The following is a 25904-nucleotide window of genomic DNA, read 5'->3' as shown; positions in this document are numbered from 1 at the left end:
GTTGTTCCTATTGGTTAATAAATAAGCTGCTTTGGCCTATGGCAAGGCAGCTTAGAGGCAGGCGGGAAATCAGAGAGAGACAGGAAAGAGAAAGGCGGAGTGTAGAGGAGATGCCAGCTGCCACCAGGAGAAGCAAGATGTGAAAGCACTGGGTAAGTGACAGCCATGTGGCGACATATAGATGAGCAGAAATGGGTTAAGTTCTAAGAGCTAGCTAGAGAGAAGCCTGCCAGAGGCCATGCAGTTAGTAATTAATATTAAGCCTCTGGATGATTATTTTATAAGGAGCAGCGGGACAGCGGATGAGAGGAAGTTGTCCTGACCATGGGCCAGGTGGAATATAGGAAACCATTCAACTGCATGGGTATATCACGAGAGGTGTAGGGGAAGGAGTGAATGTGATCAGAGCATATTCAGAATTCAGAAAGAACGAATAAAAGAATTTTTTAATTTAAAAAAGTGATGGCACAAAGAACAGCTGAGGTGGTTCTCTGGTTTCCTTTGCCCACTGTTCACGTATACATTACACACACACACACACACACACACACACACACACACACACACACACACAATACCTGGGTGTAAGGATGGCAGGGGGTGGAGTACTTGCAATGATAAACAAGGAGTGGTCAAATCCTGGAGTAGCATGGGTCCAACTCTTACAAAAATAACCAAAGAAAATGGAGACAAATTTTGCGACCCGCTCCCCGAAAGTGGTTTTCTTCAGTCCACTTCTGTGGCCCTGACACCTCTTATTATTACTGATATTCCATTCAAATGAAGTCCAGCTTAGAACACTGCCTAGTTCTGTCTAGGTTTCCCACCATGCCACTCAAACGACTTTTACCCTCGCCGTACCCAGTTTTAGAAAGAAAAGCATCCATGTACGCATTATGAGTTAGAGGTTTGTTCTTCTTGTGACCTTAGCCACCAACTCTGCCTCCGTATCAGTCTACACAACTCAAATTACTAACACCAGCCACACGTTCTGGGTCCACCTCAACAGCCACCAACTTCAGGTGACCTATTAAGGCCTATCAGACCCTGGCTGGGAAGGAGGGAGGTCCGGGGGGCCATCCCCACTGACCTCCCAAGCGAGCGATCATTGAAGCACTCTAGTCATCTATTTTGTCCTGTTTATCACATGGCATGATCGCTGCTCTCAGTGTCAGCAAGGGTTCTCTTCCATGGTGCTGTGTGCCAACCTAACAAGTACTCTGTGCGGCTAAACCAGAAGAAAGCCAGCACATGACCTCCAACCGTGACAGAAAGAAAAGAAAATGCTCATTTCTTGAACTCTCTGGCCTTCCATTTTCTTTTAGCACTCAAGGACAGAAAGTTCCTGTTTCTAAGATGTTCTCTGGTCCTTAAACTCTATCTAAACCAGAACTTCACAAAACATAGAAAAGTTCAGTCCTGAACTCACACCAAAAAAGCAGCAGCAAGGCAGGGCGGTGGTGGTGCATGCCTTTAATCCCAGCACTCGGGAGGCAGAGGCAGGAGGATCTCTGTGAGTTCAAGGCCAGCCTGGTCTACAGAGCAAGATCCAGGACAGGCACCAAAAGCTACAAAGAGAAACCCTGTCTTGAAAAACCAAAAAAAAAAAAAAAAAAGGCAGCAAAATCAATTTAGGACACATGCATATTAAATATTATTAAGTCCTACAGTGACTATGCATCCTACTTCCCCTATGGGCCAGTAAGCAGCACCCCTCCATGGCCTCTGCAATCAGCTCCTGCCTCCAGGTTCCTACCCTGTTTGAGTTCCTACCCTCAACTTCCTTCAATGATGAACTATGATGTAAAAGTGTAAGCCAAATAAACCCTTTCCTCGCCAACCTGCTCTTAGTCATGGGGTTTCATCATAGGAGCAGTAACCCCTGCTAAAACAATACTATTTCGTGCATGCAGAGGTTGGAGGAAAACTTTCAAGAGTTGGTTCTCTCCTTCCAGTGTGTGTTCCAAGGACCAAAGTCAGGTCATCAGGCTTGGTACCAAGTGCCCTTACCCTCTAAGTTACCTCGATGGCCCACATTTAATGCTTCAGACATGGTTTCTTACAGTTCTTTGAACATATCTATCACACCTATTTCTAGTTTTGTATAATCTGCCCAACAACAGAGCTTCCTGAAGGATAGTTTAACTGTCTTCCCCCACCCCACCCTCCGTGTATTGGCCATATTCCCCATCTCTTTAGATAGCTTCTGATTTTATCAAAAACTTAAAATGTTAAATACAATATAACCCAATCTTAGAAATCAAAGTCCCCTCCTGCCCACCGCCATTAATTCTGTGGTTGTTTAGTGTGTTTCTGAACTGATCCTGTAAACTCCCTATGTTCTTTCTCTCCCATGTAGCATCTTCAGTTTCTACTTAGTTTTGTGGTTCCCTAATAAATGGACACAGATTTCCTTACCTTGAACTGTGAAAATTCTAGCCTTTCTTGTGAGGTATATGGTGTGGGTAGGGGGTACAGAAACAATCTTCTAATACACTCCTAGACAGTTTGTAACTCTACCTTTGTTTTTACTTCCGGCCCCTACAGAGCTTCAGGGTGAGCCATGGGTAATACTTCAGGGCCCTCGGAGGTCTTTCCCAGCAGCCATGGACCATTCAGATTCTCAGAAATGTACTAGTGCTTTTTCAAAGTCTCCAAAAGACATTTCCTTCCCTTTTTTGTCACCGACTGACCGCAAATAGCACTATGATTTCAAACATCTCTGATTTTTAAATGGTCATTGGTTGCTTTCAAGAACTACTCAATAGAGATGTTTGCACAAGGTAAGCTAAGTCAGACCAAATAAAGACCTCTCTTCAGAAAGGGGCTATAAAGCAAACTATCAGACAGGTCAAAGCTGTGCTGTGTGTGTGTGTGTGTGTGTGTGTGTGTGTGTGTGTGTGTGCGTGCGCGCGCGCACGCGCTCGCGCATATATATATGTAGGCCTGTGAGTTCATGTGTATGCTCATGTGTATGTGTACATGAGTGTGTGCACGTGTGTGCACATGCAGTGGAAGAGGGGACCAGAAGCTACAGTTCTATTCTGCCCACCGAGGGGCTGCTGGCCTGATGGTTTTCACAGCTATCGTGGGGGGGGGGGGGGTTGAAAAGAGATGGAATCAGGGCTGAGCACTAACTCTACCATCATCTCTACTAAGATTCCCAATGTCTTCCTTGAATAACCACTCTTGAGACTGTCTAAAGCTTTCATTTTCACAGTTCAGAAAACTCTGTATCAATAGGCTTTTCTTTCTTTCTTCCTTCTTCCTACTTATCTTTGCCTTACTTTGTTGAGTGACTCGCTACACTTCTGACTCGTGAAACAGAATCTAATAGAATGAATGTATGCTTTATTTCCCCTGCTGCCGCTAGAAATCACACTTGGTGGCTAATTTATTATCTTAACATTCTGAAGGTCAGAAGGCGAACATGAGAAGGCAATTTACATACATAGATCTCATGTGAGGTATAGACACATGGATTTATTTTACTAAAGCAACCAGTACTACCACACTGAACACACACATACACATGTGTGCACACATGCATTCATGCAAGCACATGCATGCATACACATGCAGTCCCATTGTGCCCCACTTCCTACCCTGACATAGACTGCATTCCTCTGCCACCACCACAGCCATCATTGGAGATCCTTGCACTCCGAAGCCAGCTTCCCCAACTGCACACCTCACCTGTCTACGTGATGCTATACACCTAAAGCGTCCCTGTCTCTAGTCCCACTATGCAAGAGCTCCAGTACTGAACCCACGTAAGAGATGACACTACATGGACAGCTACAAGAGTTGGGAAAGTGTGGCGGAGTCCCACTGAGCAAGCCACTCCATTCTCTGCTATAAACACCCATTTCTTAGCTAACAGACCCAAATCCATGGGTATCAGGTGTGCACGCACAGTCCCCAGCCAGGTGTGCTAGGTGTACCTGGTAACTGACATGTGCTCCTGCATCCCACACCACCCCCAACAACTTGTTCTGCCTCAGAAATCACTTTAACTGGGGTCTGGAGGGATGACTCAGTAGTTTACTGAGAATGTTTACTGCTCTAAAGGACGTGAGTCTAAGGGGCTGCATACAACTGCCTGTAGAGGATACAGCGCCCTCTTCTGGCCTGTATGGGCAACTGCACTTATATGTACATATATTCACACACATATACACACAAATACAAATAATTAAAAATAAATCTTAAAAAAGTTTTAGCCATAAAAACGTTAATTAGATTATTCACTGTGAATCTGCTGATGAAAAGAAGAAGCAGATATGGAGCACTGACAGAAAACACTGGAAGAGACTGAATCTTTTGAGTTTTTTCACTTCCCAAGCAAGGTCTAAGGTCACTCACCATGGTATCAGATTTATATGCACATCTGCAAAACTAGATTGCAACATCCCTAAGGAAGATATGGAAACTCGGCCTTTCACCCAGACCTTTGTACCAGTCAGCTTTTCATCACTGTACTGAAGCACCTGAGACAAGAGAAGTGTATAACAAAGAGTTTTATGTACCTGCCAGTCTGGGTGGCTAAAAACACAAACAGCATGGCACAAACACTGGCAAGTGTCCATCGAAATAACAGGAGCTAATATTCTAAACAGGACACCTGATCTGCATTGGAGAAGGCTCAAGTTTTCCCAACATCCCCCTTTCTAGAACTTACCAGGGCTCTGTAAGAAATATTTTAATTCTTTTCAAGGACACAATGCTAACTGATGTAGAACATTCCACAAAGCCCAGACCCTCAAAAATTCCCTTCCACCTCCCAATATCAACATGGGAAGAACCAAGCTCTACCCAGAGACTGTGGGGGAACAAACCACTTCTAAGTCACAGCACAGATTTACACTGGGACTACCCACCACTTAACTGACTAAAAGCACAAACCTCCTACACCCTAGTTCAATGCAGTCAGTCACGGGAAGAAAGACAGTAGGTGGAGAAAGGATTGGAGAGAAGGGAATTGAAGGGGATAAGGGAGGATCCTTGGACACACAATATATGTGAAACTGTAAAAGGAAATGTTGTGGGGTATCTGTACACTGTGACGATGTATCGCTGTGATTGGTCTAATAAAAAAGAGCCAATAGCTAGGCAGGAGATTAGAGGTGGGATTTCTAGGGAGAGAAAGGGAGAGGAGGAGGAATCTAGGCATGCAGGGAGATGCCAGGAGACAGAGGGAAAACAGGAGGTCCAAGATGAAAGAGAGGTAGTGCCATGTGATAGAATGGAGATCAATATAAATGTGTTAATTTAAGTTATAAGAGCTAGTTAGGAAAAAAAACCTAAGCTATAGGCCAAGCTTTCATAATTAATAAGAAGTCTCTATGTCATTATTTGGGAGCTGGCTGGCAGAACAGCAAAAGACTTGTTCCAAGAAAAAAAATGTTGTTAAAATTATTATTATTATTATTATTATTATTATTATTATTCTAAGTGTGTGGGTATTTTGCCTACGTGTATGTCTGTACACCATGTATGTGCCTAGTACCCTTGGAGACCAGAGGAGAACATTGGATTCCTTGGGACTAGAGACATAGATGGTTGTGAGCTGCTATGTGGGTGCTGGGAATTCAACCTGGGTCCCCTGGAAGAAGAGCCAACTTCTCCAGCCCCCAAAGAACAAATTTTTAAAAAGAAAACTAAAACAAACTAGCAATGTAACTGCCCATACCCATTTGATCCTGGGAAGCTACACTTCTTGTACTCCCCATCTGTTCCATAGCAATTACTCTTTCCTGGCCAAAACTAAGTCACATGGGGTGGGGATTCAGCTCAGTGGTAGAGCGAGTGCCTAGCAAGCGCAAAGCCCTGGGTTCGATCCTCAGCTCAAAAAAAAAAAAAAAAAAAATTAAATTAAAAAAATTAAAAAAAAAAAAAACTAAATCACATTTAGCTTTACTTTAAGTATCGAGGCCTTAAATTATTTAAGTACATAAGCACATTCAAAAAACACATTTGAAAAAAAAAAACTTTGAATTCCACTTTGGGTGGGTACAAGATCCAAGTTTACAAATAATAGCTCCACTCCAAACAAGTTCTGCATTTGGTAATAAATTTTAGTCCTTAATTTCCTACTGCACTGAAATCATTGGTAACTTAGGTAACTTCTGTGAAGATGGAGGTTTCAGAAAAGGGTTGACGCCCCCCCTCCCCGCCGCCGAGAGAGAGAGAGAGAGAGAGAGAGAGAGAGAGAGAGAGAGAGAGAGAGGGGTCAATGGTATGACATCTAAGAAAATGACAACGGAGACAAATAAGAAAGCATGTACTGTGTAGAAATTCACCAATAATTTTTGCTCCTTCACTTTTTCTACAGCATGAGATACAAGTTTCTGATGCAGATTTTCAAAGACAGGAGTATCAACAAGTATAGGCTCTCTCCTCTTGAACTGTGTTTAAACACCAGAGCTCTACATACACTCATCAACCAGAGGTCATCAGCCAATACCTTCTTGAGTCTTCCCAGCTGGGGCTGTCACCATGGAGGCCCGGATCCCATTACAGCCACTGCTGTGAGTAGGGGGCATGTGCGCCATCCCAGGGGATAAATATAGTTTCTGGAAACAGCTTTAAAGCTAATCAGTGTCAAACTCAGGGAAGACCACGTTAATAAGATGCTACTGTAAAGTAGTGGGTCTGATCTAGCAATTCGGACTGAGTAAGGTATATACAGAGAAATGCACTGGCCCATGGTCACCCCATTCAGAGTAAACAGAGGATCCCCCAAAAGCTTTCCTGAAGAGCAGTGCTCATTTGGATAGCCATGTGCAGCCTATCTCTTTAAAAATAAATGGCATTCCTTATTTTATCAACATTCTTATCTAAGAAAAAACAGAAGGGGGGAGGGCTGGAGAGAGGGCTCAGGGGTTGAGAGCACTGGCTGCTCTTCCAGAGGACCCAAGTTCAATTCCCAGTGCCTGCACGGCAGCTCGCAACTGTCTGTAACTTCAGTTCCAAGGGATCTGATACTTTCACACCAATGCACATAAAATAACTTTTAAAAAAAGAGAGAAACAGAAAAAGGAATGCCGTAAGGCAAGAATGCCAAAGCTATGCAGAAGACTATGGCAATTTAAAGTGTGATATCTAACACGTGGACACACCAACTACCTGGTGTCTGGTTGTTGTTTGCCTTGAAAAAAAAAAAAAAAAAAAAAAAAACACAGCAAAAGCATTTACCTCTGGGGACATGATTAAGGTTATATAGCAATGGCAAGGGAGAGAAAGGTTGCTAAGGAATGAGAAAATAAGCAAGTAAATGAAGTCTGTTCATTCACAGAGGGAATTTTCAGTATCAAACTGCCTTTAAAAGCAAAAGCTAGCCATGCGGTGGTAGTGGTGGTGGTGCACGCCTTTAATGCTATCACTTGGGAGGCAGAGGGAGTTTAGAGGTCAGCCTGGTCTACAGAGTGAGTTCCAGAACAGGTAGGGCTACACAGAGAAACCCTGTCTCGAAAAACCGAAAGAAAAGAAAAGAGCAGAGGCTAGGTTTGAGCAGGACCAAACAACAGTGCCCCAGATGTATTAGGTCTAAACGTCAACCTCAATGGGAATAAACCCCTGGGGCCAGGTTGTAATCCATAATCTGAAAAGTCATGGTAGTATATTAGTCTGTCATCCAAAGAGGCTCCACCACCAATTAAGCGCCCCCTCCCTCTTGGGTGTGACTTCCTTGAAGGTCAAGATCACACTGAACACAGGAAACAGCGGCAGTAGTGCTCTTAATATATTGATAAAGAAGATCCTCAGCTTGCAGGTTACATCCAAAACTCACATGGTAAATTGAAAACATAAGCCCAAAATTTCTTTCGATTCATTCTGTATTTCTGTGTGTGTATATATATGCCTGCATGAGTGCATATACACTACCCAAGCTAATGACCTAAGTTTGATCCTAGGTCACGGTATCGTAGAAGGAACTGACCCCCAAAAGTCGGTATGTATGTTGCACAAATGTGCATGCACACACCCATAAACATAACAAAAAAAACAAAAACCTTTTTGAAAACAAAATTTAAAAGGCATCTATAACTGAAAATACTGCTAATGAGATCCACAGAGTTCAACCATGACATTTCTGTCCCTGGAGCCCTAATGTGATGAGTCACCGAAGAAGGTAACTTGCATATAGGAAGGACCTACATCTAAAATGTTGCCCAGGACAGGATGATAATTATTAAGACTGAGTGGCAACTGCAAGCTCCATGCTGGCTTCAAATGGACTGACTCCAAGAGCTCCTTGCCTCTCACAAATCAAACTCTGTTTACTAGTTCCACTACCTCTTGACCCAGAGATTTAGGGGGGGGGGGGTCTCCCTTTCATCTCACCCCTTCTCACAGACAAAGCCATTAGTGTGAATGTCAGCAATACTTCACAGCCACAGGGGAGAACTGGGACTTCAGCTGTGTGTTTTTTCATTCCATCTTACCTTAATGATAAAGGCAGCACATGCTCTCATCTCAAGCCTGCAGAAGGCGGCTGACGACTAAATTCTATTTCTTTGACTACCACTGCAAATCCTTATGGATCGGAAAATTCGATCCACTGCACAGCTAACTATAAATAGACACCCTCCTTCCTGCCACCTCCAGGATGAAACCAGCAACTACTGAAAAGCACTCCGCAACCCAGCTTGAGCCTTCCATCCATGGCTGTGAGGCAGAGAGAAGGATGGGGACATTTGAGCCTGACCAGCCCAGGAGGTCACGGGGCTTTCCTGGCTGGCTGGTGATGATGACAGGAGAAGCGGAGGAGGGATTTGGGAAGAGGGATCTAGGAGACACACACCCTTATCAGATTTGGTTTAGGTTTTCACAGAGACCCAAGTTGACAGTCTGCTTCTGGGCACTTCCTAAGCACATAGGGATTTTTGACCAAGGGATCTATCATCCTCTCAATGCCCCAGTTTTCAAACTAAGGAAAACAGTGTATGATTCATTTGTGGATTAGATTAACCACAAAATGTGGCAACACAATAGAGTGGGGTTTCTTGGCCTTTGCTCTCTGTCCTGTTAACACTGGAAAGCTGGTGGCATTGACAGAAAGCAGTCAAAGAGAATCTCATGTAAAATATTGAGCAGGCAGCAACCCTGGTCTCCACCTACCAGATGTGGAGCACTTTCCAGGCTATGGCAATCACAAATGCTTCTCAGACATTTCCTAGAAGGAATGAAGCAATCAGGCCCTCCGGTGAGAACCACTGCAATAGATACTTAATAAACATACACCTTTCCCTTCCTCCCTCCCAGTCCCCTGAAGTTAAGAAACTTGGGGAATTACTCTAGACTCCTCTTTCTTACCTGTAGCTGGGGTTTTTTCCTCTTTGGGGGCCTGCCACCCAATTCTCAAATAAATACATGGAGACTCATTCTTACTTATGAATGCTCAGCCATAGCTTGGCTTGTTTCTAGCCAGCTTTTCTTAACTTACACTATCACATCTATCTTTTGCCTCTGGGCTTTTTACCTTGCTATATTCTATATATCTTTCTTTGCTCCTTACTCCATAGCTGGCTGGGTGGCTGACCCCTAGCGTGCTCCTCTCCTCCTTTTCTCGATCCTTCCTCTTCTCTTTTTCTCCTTCTATTATTCATTCTCTCTGCCCGCCAGCCCCACCTATCCTTTCTCTTGCCTCACTATTGGCCATTCAGCTCTTTATTAGACCAATCAGGTGTCTTGGGTCGGCACAGTAACACAGCTTCACAGAGTAAATGCAACATAAAAGGATGCAACAAATCTTTGCATTATTAAACAAATATTCCACAGCATGAAATGGAACACATCTTCAACTAAGATTCCACAACACTGACCTAATAAGCAGTAACCACATCTAATGGGGTCTTATCTCCAGACATCCTCTGCCCTCACCTGCTCACTTGTCATCATTCCACGGTCATCACTACATTCAGCCAAGACAGCTCTGTGACCTTCTATGGCTGTCCAACTTAAATCCACTCTTCCTGGTGCTCCATGGTAAGCTTTATCTCTGTATGGATTTATTTACTTATCCAGCCACACTGGAGCTGAGCACATGCTATACCACTGAGCAACATCCCCAGGCCCCAGGCCAAACTTTAGAAAAGCTCGGACCTCAATAGGTTCCTCAGTGACTTCCCGAGGCCCACAAGGCTGACTTCACAGCCTGACCTCCAGACCACCTCTCAGTCCTGAAGAACTCCCCAACACAACACAGCCTAAAGCCTACACTCCTGGAACGAGACCGGGTTGGTTCAAGTCCTGCCCCTGACACCTACTACACCTTGATTATTTAACCTCTTTGTGCCTTGGTTTCCCCCAACTGTAAATGAAATATCAGTACCTACCCCAAAGCCCTGTTGTACATATTTTGGCTCATTTAAAATTTTTCTGTTTTAATGAACAAAAAAAAACCTCACTTATTGTGTATGACTTGAAATATGCATAAGTTACGCTAAATGGAGCTAACCAATACATGTTTACCTGACATATTTTTGTGGTAAGAACACTTAAAATGTACTCCACTACTTTCAAGAATGCAATATATATTTTACGCACACAGGTGCCTATGCACCTGTATATGGGTGCACCTGCACATAATAAGTGCGCGCGCGCACACACACACACACACACACACACACACACACACACACAGAAAAATAAAAATGCCATTGTTATCAGCTACATTTGCCATGTTAGACAACTGGTGGGTTCAGGTCTCAAATACAGAACACATAATACATAATTACATCAGCACTTAGCACATGGACATTTTAGCAGAAGATCAGTGTGCTAGCTAATCTTGTATCAACTTGACACATAAACCAGAGTTATCCGAAAGGAGGGACCCTCAATGAAGGTGATGCCTCCATGAGATCCAGCTGTAAGGTGTTTTCTTAATTAATGATTGATAGGGGAGGGCCCAGCCCATTATGGGTGGTGTCCTCCCTGGGCAGGTGATCCTGAGTTCTAGAATAATAAAGCAGGATGAACAAGCCAAGGGAAACAAGTCTGTAAGCAGCTCCCCTCCACGGCCTCTACATCAGCCTCCTGCCTCCAGGTTCCTGCCCTGTTTGGGTTCCTGTCCTGACTTCCTTCTGTGATGAACAGCAACATGGAAGAGTAAGCTGAATAGACCCTTCCCTCCCCAATCTGCATTTTAGTTACGGTGTTCATCACAGCAATCATAAGACAGGGAGCTGTTCTCACCATTTCCAACCATCTTTGTCCATCTAGGAAATGGGTATAGGGAGCAGTCAAAGAGCAAGGACAACCCAGGACTGCTGGGTTTCCATAACTGCAGCTGCTAGGACATTTATTTTTACTTAGACATTCCGTACAGTGATCAATGCTCGAAGCTGGGCACCTGTCCTGCTCAGACTCAAGTCCCCATGTGGTCATCTTTGTCCTTAGCAGTGCAGACAATTCCATGCTGCTCAGACTCCTTCAACCCCTGTGTGTCTAATCTGTTTGAATATGCTTGTTGCGGCTCTTGCTTTTCTGAGACAGGGTCTTGCTACTTCACTCTGGAACTCGAGATCCTGCTGTCTCAATCTGGAGAATCTCAGGTATCCACACCACATCTGGCTTCCTACTTAGCCTGGATTGCTGCTGCTTATGATCCAGATCACCACCTCACAGGCTGGGGAAATGACTCAGTCAAGGTATCTGCTGCTCAGCCTGACAGTGTGACAGTCTGACCCCCAGAGAGATGACTCCGGTAAGCTCTCCTCTAACCTCCACACGCACATGCACACACGCACATGCACGCACACAACAAACACATGCACACCACGCACACATCTCACACCACATACACACCACACACACACATCATACAAACACAAACATACACACACCACACACACACACACAGCCCACACTACATACACACACACATACATACACACACACACACACACACATATACCATTTAACAACAAGAATCTCACAGACTTTTGTATCAAAAAGAAGAGATGCTACAGATAAAGCTGCCTGGAAATAGAGAGTTCTTGATTAATGAGCCGAAGTGTTTTGGTTCTGCAACCTTTCACGTTGTGAGGACAGATGGGGTGATGGCCACACAACCCTGTGAATGTACTTAATATCATGCCTGCTTACATATGGTCAACACTGTCAATTTTGTGTTGTATCTTATTACCATTTGAAAATTTCTTTAAAAAGCAGGACAGCTGAGTGTAGCAAAGGGTAGAAGAGACCACAGTCAGAGTCCAGGGAAGGAGACATTCATGAAATGCAACAGAAAAGCAGACTGGCTTCTACTGCTCCACAGCAGTCGGATCCAAACCTTGTCTCTTCATATGAAGGCATTTGAAAGTTGTCTCAAGGCAGAAAGCACTGAGGAAGAGCAGGGCAGAAATATCTGATGGCAAGACCCAGAAATCTCAGGGGCAGAGCCTTTACCTGAACTGAGATCTCTGGCTGTGGTCACAGCCCAAGAATGGGCTGTTAACAAACTCGCCCAAAACCAAAGTTCTCATAGAACCAATTTTGCCAGAGACTTATCCTCATCCGGTGCTTTTCAACTCAGATGATCAATCTCAAGACCTCCAAATTCATGCCAAGTGGGACTCAAGGAAAGTAACTCTGCCAGTGTCTACCCTGCCCAAGAACAGCTGTGAGACAATGACCAAGAGGGATGGCAGAATGGGCAAACCTCAGGGGAACCAGAAGCTGCCACCAGGTGACCATAGCCAGCACTGCCGCTCCTCCTATTTGGTCGGTCAACCCACCACGTGTTTTCTTCTTCCTGCCTTCACTGGGGTGTGTACAATTGGCCTTTCTTTATGGATACAGGATGTATGTCATAAAAGATAAGATTGTTGTGAGTTACTAAGACCCCCCACACACACACACAAAAAAAAAAATCTCCTGCCTGGTATGAGAGAAGTACGATATTGGTGATGGTATTACCACCCACAGATCTTGTTCTACTGAAAAAAATATCTGGGGTATCTTCCTTGAGGAAAGAAAGCATGTACTTTTCATGAAGCCAAATTATTCATTCTCATCCTCATTCTGGCTCTCTCCCCCTTCACCCCCCACACCATGAGAGTGTGTGTGTGTGTGTGTGTGTGTGTGTCTGTCTGTCTGTCTGTCTGTCTGTCTGTGTTCATTCCATCTTCCCAAGCTCATGCCAGGGTTATTCTGAATGGCGAATACGCAAAGAGGTGACCCACAGCGCAGCACAGCTGACTTGGCCGAAGTTCCAGGGGAAGGGCAATGAAAGCCATCCCAGTCCTTCCCCATCGCCTTTTGCTGAGGGATGAGCAGATCGAAGCCTCTATGGACCAGAGGGGCACACACGGAGAGACTTCCTGCACCACTGCGGGAATGAAAGGTCCTTAATCTTAAGAGAAAGCCACAGGATGCCGTTCTCTTTCCTCTCCATGCAGTATACAAAGAGCCTGACATCACTGGGTTGGCAGACCTGACCTGGGAGCATGTGACAGATGAGTAGTGACTATGCCAAGTGCAGTACAGTCCCCACGACAGCTACAACAATCTGCGACCCTGCTTAAGTGTCACCACATACAGACACTGGCCAAACTCAAAACCCCAAACTGTATGACACTGCCAACAGTGGTCTGTAAGCAGGGAGACTGGGGAACCATGAGGGGAGCGCATGGAGGCCACCAACAGACTGAACACACATAAACTGGAAGACCATGTAGCTGAGGCAGGGGTCTGAATTATCTCCGACTAGAAACAGCACAGTTTTGTCAGCTCCACCCTTTGGCTTGGGAAGGGACATGCTCTAGGTCACACCCAGCACTTATAAAAGGGCATTAGCTGAAAGACCAAATAAAGAGCTTCTGGCCACTCAGATATTTATGTGAACTGGTACAGCAGAATCCTGCTAGGCATACATCATTAGAACAGTGGAAAAGTCTTTGCGGGATGCAGTGGTACATGTAGGCCCCAGTTATTTGGGAGGTTGAGGCAAGAGAGTTGCTTTGGCCTTTGAGTTCCAAGGCCAGCCTGGGCAGCAAGATCCCAACAGAACAAAATAAAGCTAGCCAATGCAATCCCATAGATTTATATTAAGAGTTATAACTCCAAACCCAAGAAAACGAAAATAGAGAACGATTCAAGGCAGATACCAGTCCGTATGCTTTACAGAACACTCCCAAAAACTTCCGGAGCACATCAAACACTCCTAGAATTAAATGGTTTTCACGCAACTGTCATGCGCAGTAGAACGGACACACAAATAACAAGTGTCATAGTAGATAAAACAACATCAGTAAAAATATCCAATTTACCAGCCAGTCATTTATCCTTCCACTTTACACTCTTGATGGGAGCACCTGACCGGCAATGGCGTGACCTTGGTACCCGGGGTAAAAAGCACAAGGCAAACACACGTCCAACTGAACAAATATCATATCCATATTGCACCAAAGTCCTCTCTCTCTCTTTTTTTTTTACCTGAACCTTGAAGCACAGGCATGGGATGGCAGAGGGGGGGGGCTCTTTCTACTTTCCTTTTATGTATTTATTAATTTTAATTATGCATATTTATGGGGTATATATAGCATAATAATGAATGTATACAGTGTTGTAAAGATCATTATCTCCTTAAACATTAAATTTGAGATTAACCTGTGGTGATCATATACATTTATGGTCACAATTATTCAAATACAGTGATTACAGCTACATGTACATTATAGGTACTGATCAAATCAAGGTCAATAAAATTTCCATTTCCCAATCACTGCCTTTGTGTTCAGAGTCTTCAAGTTCCTCTCTTTAGTTATTGATAAAATACGTAAGTTCTCATGAACTATAGTCATCCCACAGTCCTGCCTTATTTTTAAACTTATATAGAAAAAAGAAAACTTGTTATAAAAACAAAATACAAGTGGGTAACAAAGAAAATAATTTTATAAATGACCTGCTAATTCCTTTGCTGAAAGGTCGCTATATCCAGCTACTAACCTGCCAGGATATCCCTAGCCATTTTTTTCTATGCGCAAACTCTTTTTACAAAGAATTCTATTGTACCAGTTTTATAAGTCTCTTTTTCTAAGTGTCTTATTACCGACATCTCCATACTAGTAAACATTCTTCAGTACTATCTCGTACCCACACCCGACTGCACCCTCTTCTCGGCCTCTTTCTGGAAGTGAAGCCAGGAAAAGCTCTCGCCCAGGGGCTCAAAATGTCCTCTTTCATGAATAGTCACTGGATGCTAAGACATGATTGCAAGGCAGGCATACCAAAGACCAGCTTCTCAAGGATCCACAGAAAGGTACCCTAGAGCCCAAAATCTCCATGGAGAGAGAGGTCAGCTCAAAAAGCATGGCACTCGTGTATCCTCTAGTGCCGTGGTTCTCAACCTTCCCGGTGCTGCGAACCTTTAATACAGTTCCTCATGTTGTGGTGACCCCCCCCCCCCACCGTAAGATTATTTCATTGCTACTTTGTACCTGTTGCTACTGTTAGGAATTGTAATGTGAATATCTGATGGTTGAGATCCATTGCCCTAGCCTTAGGAAGACTAGGTTAGGAACTGGACACAAACATCTCATTGGGAGAGTGCTTCCCTTGTAAGCCAAGACTAAGCACTGGGAAGCAGAAAGGGAGGAGAGGGGCAAGGGGGGAGTGGGGAGGGGAGGGGAGGGGAAACAGAAATAAGGAAGACTATTATGGAATAAAATTTTTGTACACTGTGAAGATATACCATTCTGACTGGTTTTAAAAAATTGAACAGCCAATAGCTAGGCAAGACTTCCAGGCAGGGAGGACACTGGGAAGAAGGCGGAGTCACCAGTTGGACACAGAGAAAACAGACATGCAGGAAGAGAGGTAAAAGCCATGAATCAAGCCGGGTGGTGGTGGTGGTGGTGGTGGTGGCGGCGGCGGCGGCGGCGGCGGCGGCGGCGGCGCACGCCTTTAATCCCAGCACTCGGGAGGCAGAGGCAGGCGGATCTTTGTGAGTTCGAGGCCAGCCTGGTCTCCAAAGTGAGTTCCAGGAAAGGCGCAAAGCTACACAGAGAAACACTGTCTCGGAAAAAAAAAAAAAAAAAAAAAAAAGCCATGAGTCACGTGGCAACATGTAAATGAATAGAAATGGCCTAAGTTATAAGAGCTAGTGGGCACGCCTAAGTTATAGGCCGAGCTTTCATAATTAATAGGAAGTCTCTGTGAGCTGGCGGCCCAAAGGAAAATTCATTTACAGAAGATAAGACACGGTGGGGAGTGGGGAGTGGGGAGTGAACTTAGTGGGAGAACTTACCTAGAAAGGCCCTGGTTCAGACCCGAAAATTCATACAAAAATACAACTAATGCATTCAGTAAAACCTCTTCAATTCAGACTCCCCAAACTTCTCAATGAGGATGTCTCAAATGCATGCCAAAATGTAAATATAAAACTAAGGGGTGGAAAGATGGTTCTTCCAAAGGACCCAGGTTCAGTTCCCAATAACCACAGGGTGGCTCACAACCATCTGTAACTCCAATCCCGGAGCATCCAATGCCCTCTTCTGGCCTCTGCAGACAGCAGGCATGCTTGTGATGCACATACATACCCACAGGCAAAACACCCATACACATTCATTAATTAATTAATTAAAAAATTTAAAGCTGTTTAAAAATCTGCCTAACTTTGTTATTTTAAAACTCTCACTTGTAACAAAAGTGCAACTGGGCCAACTCACTGTATCCTCCTCCAGCAGGAACCTGCTGGTCACTGTTCCCAGTTACAGTTATCACTAGTAAAACAATCTCAACCTTTGACCTACAATAGGGTAACTTTATAATGTGTTTGTAAAAACACACTGTAAACCAGGCATGGCAGTGCATCCATGCAATCCCAGCCCTCAGACAGCTGAGGCAGGAAGACCTGGGGTTCAATTCTAGCCTCGGCTATATAGTAAGACCCTGCATCAACACCCCTTCAGCATACACACACACACACACACACACACACACACACGCACACGCACACGCACACGCACGCGCACGCGCGCACACGCGCACGCGCACACGCACATGCACATGCACACATACACACACGAGAAAGGGACACAGAACCAGCCCTCCGTCAGACTAGAAGTAGAAATGTAATCATAAGATAAAAGCTATTAATACACACAGACACAATCAAAAGCTAGGGTATAACTCAGAGTCTTGTTACTGCAGTCCAGAACCCTGCCACACAGGGTGCATGCCCTCTGCCTGGGAGACAGGAAGCAGAAACATGCCAGCCAGAACCACCCGACTTCAGCCCGCTGAAAACCTCTGGTACCTGGAGCCCTGACCAAATGACACAGGGCTGGATGCCACCCATACCCCCAGCAGGACACTTCCCACAGTGTGTATGTCCTTCCTGGGGGGATCACTGTCCCAATGAGCCCTTTCATGGTCCAAGTCCAGATGGACAGCACATCACAGCCTCTTTCAAACAAAAGAAAACTCATCCCTGAATGGCCCTTTTCTCTTGGAGAATAGAAGATATAAAGAGAATCCGAAGTCTCTGAGGGTGCCTGCCTGCCAAGAAGTCACCAAACACTGAATGTGATGAGAGCCAAGGAAATCGGAGACGTTTGACATTAGGATTTGGTGAGTTTTGAATCAATGCACGGCTCTGCAGTCAGGGGGACAAAAAGTCAACTCAAGTGTCAAATTCAAACTAGTGACTCAGATACACATAGGGGAAACAGCTTTTCTCACTTACGGGCATATAGCAACAGTCAGCATTTGGGCCGTTTGAATTCAGAGCAAACCTGTATAACTACAATGAAGTCTAGACAGGTATCTCCACCAGCTTCAGCTAGGATCTGAGTGACAGGCTCATGCTGGGAGTCAAGAATCTCTTCAGCAGTGATGTGGCTTGGTTGGTAGAGAGCTTAACGTAGGATGCGCAAAGCCTTGGGTCTGAGCCCTAGAACTGTATGAACCAGGCATGGTAGCTCTGTAATCCAGGAGGATCAGAAGTTCAAGGTGGTTCCAGGCTCCACAGTAAATCAGAAGGTAGACCTGGGGCTACAAGAAACCCTGGAGTCCTGTTTCATGAAAAACAAAAAATCTTCTTATCAACTAAGATTGGAGTGGTGGTACCTAGTTCCTTCTCAGTGACAAGAAATCACAGAAAGGCACACACACTGCACAACCAGAAGCATTGGCAATCTCTACACAGATAAGGAAGGCCTTTGCCTGAAAGGACCTATGTGTGCCAGGATGTTATGGGCATTTCTCTCCCCAGATCTAAAAGCCTGCCACTCTGAAGTTGCATACACCCTGGGTAAAGTCAGCCTGGAAAACACCCGGGAAATTGATGGTTCCTGCTGCTCTATCTATTGAGAATCAGCTCTCTGGGAGGTTTTATTAAATAACTGGTTTGTTTTTTTACAGAAAATATTGGTTTTTAAATCTAGTTTCTATATTTTTTTAATCTCTAAATTATGCATCGTTTCCATAGTCTTCCAACAAGTGCAGAGCCCAAAGTTGTAACATTAACAGGTAAACAGTACAAACATTGCCACCTATAGTCACAAGCAAGAGACTCTGCTCTGCCACCTGCAAGAGAAACATTGTAACAACAGAAGGAACATTCAGTTTACCTTCCCAACAGCCTTCAGTAATCCCAACACTGGATTAGTTAGTCCAAAATGTTCATCCTCCTTAATGTGAACCATCAAGAGTTTGTTGTAGGCTCAATTAACAAATGTTTTAAGCAGGGCGGTGGTGGCGCTCCCCTTTAATCCCCAACACTCTCGGGAGGCAGAGCCAGGCGGATCTCTGTGAGTTCAAGGCCAGCCTGGGCTACAGAGCGAGATCCAGGACAGGAACCAAAACAACACAGAGAAACAAAACAAATATTTCAAAGCCAGGTGTGGTGGCTCAACAGCTAGAGACCAAGAAGCTGAGAGGTGGGGAAGGAAGTGCAGGATGTCCCTGTCTCTTTAAAAACAACAACACAATAACAAACTCACCTAATCAAAGACCTGCACTCCAAAACTGAAGACTGGGAGAGTCCCCCCTCCTCTGCTGGTCTCTCTTCCCTCCCAGCACCGCTACATCAGAAACCCAAAATTAAGGACAACCAAAGCTGTTTAGTTTATCTTTTAACTAAAACAACAACAACAAATTTAAGGGAAAGTAATACGCTTTCATTCTGTCACATATAGCCATTTGATTTCTTTTTGTATTTTGGTTTTGGTATTCCCCAAGGCTGTGGATCCAACCCAGGACCTCAGACATTAAGTCCTGTTTTTTTTATAAAATATGGTATTTGAAACACTTTTCAGGGCAGAAAGGTGACAAAATGAGCAATGAACACAGGTTCCTCTAATTTGCCAGGAAATCCAAAGTGTTGTTGCAATAATGTTACATTCTAAAATGATTCATAGCTTTTAAACAGTTTTACTAACACGTAATTTTCATGCAAACCACGTCATTGAGTTATAGGCTATAAATCAATGACGTTTACTTCATTCACAGGCATCTCCTCCTTGAACACATTCCTTTTTCTTTTGAACACACAGTAAGGCTATGGAAGCGCCCCAGATCTCTGAAATCAACTTCCAGGAACACTTCTGTCAGGAAAAGGCACGCCCACTGTCTCAGAGATGCCCTAGTACCACAGGCTATCTGTGTTCTCCATGGCAGCTAAAGAAATTGCTATCGTCTCAGAATTTCCATTTTGGTACTGTTCTCATGCCTTCTAACAAATGTATCGTATTCCTTCAGTTAAGATAGCTGTTTTTCAGTAACAAAATAATTCAAGAATCCTGACAATAAAACAATATTGTATAAATACAAACAGCCAACGGTACCCTTTTCTTGGGCCAGGGTCTTATTATGCTAGCCTGTCCCAGCCTCCTCAGCACAGTGGTGACAGGTGTGTGCCACCACAACTGGGAACACAGCATCCTTGGTGAAGAGGCAATTTAAGACACCATTCTGTCTGCCCACTGACAACAGAGCTTGGATGACAGAGAGGCTCACAAGTGGGATTGGACTTACCACATCACAGGGATGAGGCCCTGGCTTCTAGCTCTAGCATGACCAAAACAGACAGTTTTTAAGTGGCACCATAAAGCCTAGGCTCTGTTTCAGTTTCTTAATGTTTAGCAACTGTATCACAGACAATCCACACAGTGGTACCCAGCATCTGAGGGATCAGAACAACCCTAACAGTTCTAGGGAGGGTATGACCGGGAAGACAGTCTAGCTGCCACTGCACCTTAGGGCACAAACATCATCCACGCAGTGACTTCTGAAAACATTCTTGTCCTGAATGACTTCCATGACTGCCAAGACGGTGTGTGTACAGGGTTTGTCCAGTCACTTGAGAAATGAGCTTACTGTTGGCTGTTTAGCAGTACCATGGAGGCTCTGGGAGACTTCTCTAATGCTCATCAAAGACTGCTCCTCCTGCTCTCTAGCCCTTGCCTGGATGCAGGCGCAGGTACGAATCTAGACACGGAAATCTTGTCTAGACAACAAGCTCCAATAGAGAAGCATTTGCTTCACAGGCAAAGCTCTGAATTCAAGCTGGCACATCACAACAATGGAAACCAAAGTCTACTTCTAGAGACTCTGAAGGCGACCACTTAGAGTGAATCACCAGGTTTCTTCTCGGAGAACTCATCAGTTCTGAAATATCCTAGTTTTGTATTTTAACATCTATGAAATAAAGATACTTGCCAAAATTGACAGTAGGTCTCAATTCAACAGCAATATTTGTTTTGCTTCCTCGGTGCCACATAAAGCAATGATGCATCTTAAATTGGTCAGGGTCTTAAAACAAAACCAATATGCTATTTACAGTCGAGTGAACCTTAAGCGTTCAATAGCAAGTTTAGAACTACACACAAATCAGCAGAGACCCCTAAGGTCACAGAGAAGAGCGCTGGCTGAGGGACCCACACCCCCACACACAGGAGAGGCATACAAAGCTTCCAACTGTTGCCAGGTGAGAATGGGGCCCAGAGAAGCTACATTTCTCACCCTTTTTTATGAACCCAAGCTTTAACACAGTATGGAGACTACACTAATGGGAGCCAGCTGTCAATTTTGGTCAAGGAGTGTTTGTCTGCAACCCACAATGTCCAGTTCATTTTTCATCACCATGAATAATCTAGCTGTGAAAACCTTCCAAGATGCTTTGACGAAAAAGGTAGCTGTAAGCACACTTGAAGAACTAGGGCTCTGGGGCCAACAGGCCTACTCACTCACTGGATTTTTTCAAACTGTTCATTTAAGCCCACTTAGTGTCTATTCCTCAGCCAGAAATGACAGCATACCTCAAGAGTTTTTAAGGAAGCATCACGTAGAGGACATATGCTTAAGGCTTAGTCCTCACAGCATACGTTTCTTTGTATGGAATAAGAAGTCCGGCCAAGAACCATCTTATGTCAGCCTGACTTTCATTTTTTAGGCCATTTGCCTCTTTCTAGCCACCAGAAATATGCTAAGTGACATAGCCCATCATTTTGTTTGTTTGGGGTTGTGGATTTTTGTTTTATAGTTTGTCTCTTTGTGACAAGGGTCTGGCTTTTAGTCCAGGCTGGCCTCAAGCTCACCATCCCTTCCTCTGCCTCCTATGTACTGGGATACCACAGCCAATCTTTTCAGAAGGCTGAACATTCAAACTCTTGATACACCATCCAACAGGAAAATCTCAAAAAAAAACAAAAACAAACAAAAAAAAAAAAGATACCTTTCTCAAGTGTTATGAAAGATTTCATAAGGATAACAATAACATTCATGAGTAAACCATGCCAAAATAGGTCACAGATGGCCACAAATAAGTTCAAAAAAAAAAAAAAAAAAACCCTTAAGGACCCCAGCCAGATGCAAAAACTAGTCCAAACCTTTCTGATTCCAAACCAAGTCTGATCCTCAGCCATGAATATGAACTGCTGTTCATTAGCTAATCCCTTCAACACCAAAACTCCTCTGATGGTGATTTCAATTGTGGTTCCTGAAACTGACATGCTTTAAATAAGGGTGACTGAATTCAGAATCACCCAAGGATATTCAGCTGCAATGCATACATAGCAATGCCCCCACAGGAGCAAAACCTACATCTTAATCCTTCTCATTCAGTACACTAGCCAGGTCTTAGGCAGATACCCCAAGCAGCAATGTCTTGGCTCTGGCATCCTGCTATGATCTAGGTTAGTTAGCACTATGCTTGACCAATAATAGCAGTACAGAGCTCACCACAGCTTTATAAGATGGGGACATGACTAAGTTCATTCCAGATACACAAAGCTTTCTGCCCCTATCAAATACGAACACGCGTCCACTTACAAGAAAACCCTGGTGGGTACAGTGCCTGTTTTTCTGGGGTCTACAAGTAGACTCCTCTCTGCAGCTACTCGATGATCCTCACGTGGGACTTGCTCTCTATTTAACACAACTCGACAAGCCTCTGGTACTGTTCGTTTCATGGGGCATTCCACTTTCAGAGCCTGTTCACTAGTCCCATTTGCTTGCTTACAGAGTCATGCAGGAGACGCGGCAAACGAAATGAATTTCACAATCTGTGATTAATTCTATATATGAAGGTGTTCTGTCGGTCTTCAAAAGGTCCCTCCCCGAATGGAGAGGAACCTCCCACACCAAACAAATATCTTAGAAATATGAAGGCAGTCGTTTTTCTACTGGTGAGAGAAAAATGAAAAAGGCAGGCAGATGAGGCTTATTTTGGATCATATATGATGTGTGGGGAACTAAACAAGACCATCCACAGCAAGGCAGTAATACACAGATAAACAGTGTTTCCATCACCTCTTGTTATTCCCTATACAGCCCCTCTGACAACGTGCAGAAGCGAACCATCACGGACAAGCTCCCACACACTCGGCTCTGTGTCCGTGTTCTTCACTTTCACACCCCACACCAGTCAGGATCAGCACTGATTCTCAAGACAAAAGTGGCAAGATGCAGCCGAGGTGGATTCTGACACTGGCTGCCAGCGTAAACAAAGCTTGCACACACAGCAGTTGACAGGAGGATTCCTTTAGGCAGATGCATATTCCAAAACAGCCTTAAACTATTTCTTTCAAGGAGCTTTTAAAAATAAACATGTTATTTTTAAAAATTAAGAGCCCCTAAGATGAAACGCAGCTGTCTTCATCTCCCTTGGTACCTCATCCAGGGAGCCCTTTGTTCAGGAACGTCAGGATCTCAGCACCTCCAAGAGCTCCCTCAGACTGCCCTCCAGTTCCAGACAAGGGGCTGGGAGGAGAATCCCCTGGGTAAACAAAAACAAGTCTACGCTCACCCATCTCCAGGTAATACACACACACACACACACACAAATTTATTTTATACAACCATGGTAAATAATCAAAAACACATCACACATTATTTGCATTGTGATCATTCTTTGATAAAATAAGCAATTCAGCAAGCACTATCAAAAAATAAAATCAACCCCTACAGGCCCTGCCTACCACAAGATACCCATTTCATTCCACACTTGGGTGGAATACACACACACACACACACACACACACACACACACACACACACACACCCATGCCAGTAGGGAAGCTGTGAAAGCAAAACCATAGCGTGAATCTGTCTCAGATAATAGACTCTCTTTAAACCCCACCCCCCATCACCAGAGAAAGAGGGAGCCTCAGAAAGAAAGGAGCGAGGGTAAGAAAGAGAAATCGAGAAAGCCCAAATTTCCAGGCATCCACTTTTCATGAAATGCACAACCAGGATAGGAAATACCTCCCTGCTGAGTAATGCTTCATGGGTTGTAAATTCACCTCTCGAAAGGGGAACCAGACCTGGGCGCGCACCCCGCCAGATGGCGAACCACTCCTACCTGCTCCATCCAGCCTGCCTGTCACTCCGCGCCCGCGACAGGCCTCCCACCCCCCTTTTTGGCTGAGCCACACACCAATAAGAGTCGAGAACGGCGAGTAAGGGCTGAGCAGTGATTTAGCAGGATCTTTTCAAAAGGGGGAGTGTGGGGACCGCGATGAGTGAGTGAGGTTTTTTTAAAAACAAAGCCCTCTCCAGTCAAACCGACCGTTTGGGGGTGTGGCTTATTTCATTTCGTTTTATTAATAAAAGAGATCAATGGAGCTTTCTTCTCTCCACCCACCCGAGAGGTGCCGGGTTTGTAATCCTCTCGACTGGGGACAAATGGAAGGGCTGCAAGCTTTCCCTAAGTTTCCTGCAACACCTGCCTCCTTCTCGGATCACCTCCACACACCAAAACAAGAGAGTCGGGAACGCACAACCCCAGCTCCAGACTTTGCAAGACCCAGGGGCGACGGCACACAACTCTCCGGGTGTCCCCAACTCTCTCCGGGATCTGCACACATCCGCTGCCGAGCGCCCACTAGCAAGAGAAGTCCTGGGGGGGGGGGGGGACACACCAACCAGGCTCCTCAGCAATCCCTAGATCGCCTGCGCCACGCAGAGACCCCTGAAGCGACCCGAACGTGACACACATCACAGACTCCTGGCTGCAGGGGCATGACCAGAAAAGTTGTCCAACAAGCCCCCAGGAGAGGCAGTTTGCAGAGGAAAGGGACCCGCGGGGCAGCGGCGCACGCGGCCTCCGCCCACCCCGAGAGCCCCGGGCAGAGGAGTGCACCGCCCCGGTGAGGAGGGAGGACCAAGTCACCCACCGCTCAGGACCGCTCTGGGTCACCCGGATTCCGGGACCCAGTGCTGGCCGAGGAAGCGCACAGCGGAGTGGCCTCGTCCCCTCCCCACAGCGCTCTGGGCAAGAACTCACCTCCTCTTCCGAAAGTCCGTAGACGGGCTCCCCGAGCCCGGTCGCCATGGAGCCGGTGCCCCGCGCGGGGTCTTAGACGCTGCGACCGGCTCAAGTGCGTCGCGGAGCCGCGACCCTCTGTCCTTCTGCGCCGTCCGGCGGGGAAGGGCCGGCAGGTGAGGCTGCACCCGGCCCCGGCGCCGCTTCCTCCCGGAAGGCTGCGGGGACGCGCGGACTGGCTGCTCCGAGAGCGCGCCGAACGGCGGCTGGCCGAGCGCTCTCTCTGCTCAGCGCTGAGCCCGCCGGGCTCCCGCCCCCGCCGCTGGCTCTCCTGGCCTCCCCGAGCCCGCTCAGCGATCCCGGGGACCCGCGCGCCCGCCCCTCGCCTGCTCCGCCCGGCCCCGCTCTCCCCGCCCCGCCTGCGCCGCCCGGCGCCCACGGGGACCCTCCCGCTCGCCGGGGCGGGCACTCGCGCCCCCCAAGCCAATCACAGGCCGGGCTGGGGGGCGGGCCGCGGGGGTGGTAGTGTTTCGCCCCACGCCCACCCCACCCCCGCGCCTCCTGGGTCACCCGCTGCAGAGTGCTGAGCTGGGGCACGCCCTGGCGGGCTGGGCCTGCCGGACTGACCCTTCTCCTTGCCCCGCTTCCCTCTGTCTTGGGGATCCAGTGGACTGGACCTTGGGGGGGGGGCGGACCATGAAGACACCGTGCAAACAACAACAAAACCACGGCTTCCGTTTTCATCTCTCTTTTTTCTTCTTAACCCAGAGTCCCCAGGAGCGTTTAAAGAGGGCGACGATGCATGTTTCTAGACCCCCTTTAAATTCTTGGCCGCTATGGCAGGCCAGACTTTGGCTAACCGCTTCAGCTCCCCAAAGCGATTCGCCTGGCTGGGAGGCCAGCCTAAGAGAGGCTGCCCCGGTGTGGCCGCGAGTCGCCATTGCCGAAGTCAACTCGAATGGGAACAAAACCAACTCGGCGCCCGCGCTCAGTACACACCCACCCACTTGAAACCCGGCTGCCTGGTTCTTTGATAAAAGCTTTTTTTTGTGAGGCACAACGTGAAATACCAAATGCAAGTTTAAGTTTGTCCTTTACATATGCAAACGATGGAGATGTCTTATTAGCCACCGTGGGAGTCTTCCCACATTCCAGATAGGGAATTTCTCTAGCAAACCCTTCATTT

At 45.9% G+C, this 25904-nt stretch overlaps 1 protein-coding gene across 4 annotated transcripts in view; it reads right to left on the bottom strand.

Annotated features, from left to right (window-relative positions):
* The window catches only part of Nedd4l (NEDD4 like E3 ubiquitin protein ligase), a 328817-nt gene extending 303737 nt beyond the window's left edge, over nt 1-25080 (bottom strand). For 2 of the 4 annotated variants that reach the window (XM_036204595.1, XM_036204596.1), the window contains exon 1: nt 24740-25079. In XM_036204595.1, the coding sequence (XP_036060488.1) occupies nt 24740-24787 (48 nt within the window). In that variant the 5' untranslated portion in view covers nt 24788-25079. Of the gene's footprint in view, nt 1-23756; nt 23776-24739 lie in introns of those variants that run through there. The other 2 variants (XM_036204597.1, XM_036204600.1) reach the window with 2 other exon arrangements.
* Nucleotides 25081-25904: the final 824 nt, after the last annotated feature.

The sequence above is a fragment of the Onychomys torridus genome, chromosome 13 (genome assembly GCF_903995425.1).
Source record: "Onychomys torridus chromosome 13, mOncTor1.1, whole genome shotgun sequence".
Classification (NCBI taxonomy): domain Eukaryota; kingdom Metazoa; phylum Chordata; class Mammalia; order Rodentia; family Cricetidae; genus Onychomys; species Onychomys torridus.
The sequence above is the reverse complement of the archived record's forward strand: the minus strand, read 5'-3'. Positions and strand labels throughout refer to the sequence as shown.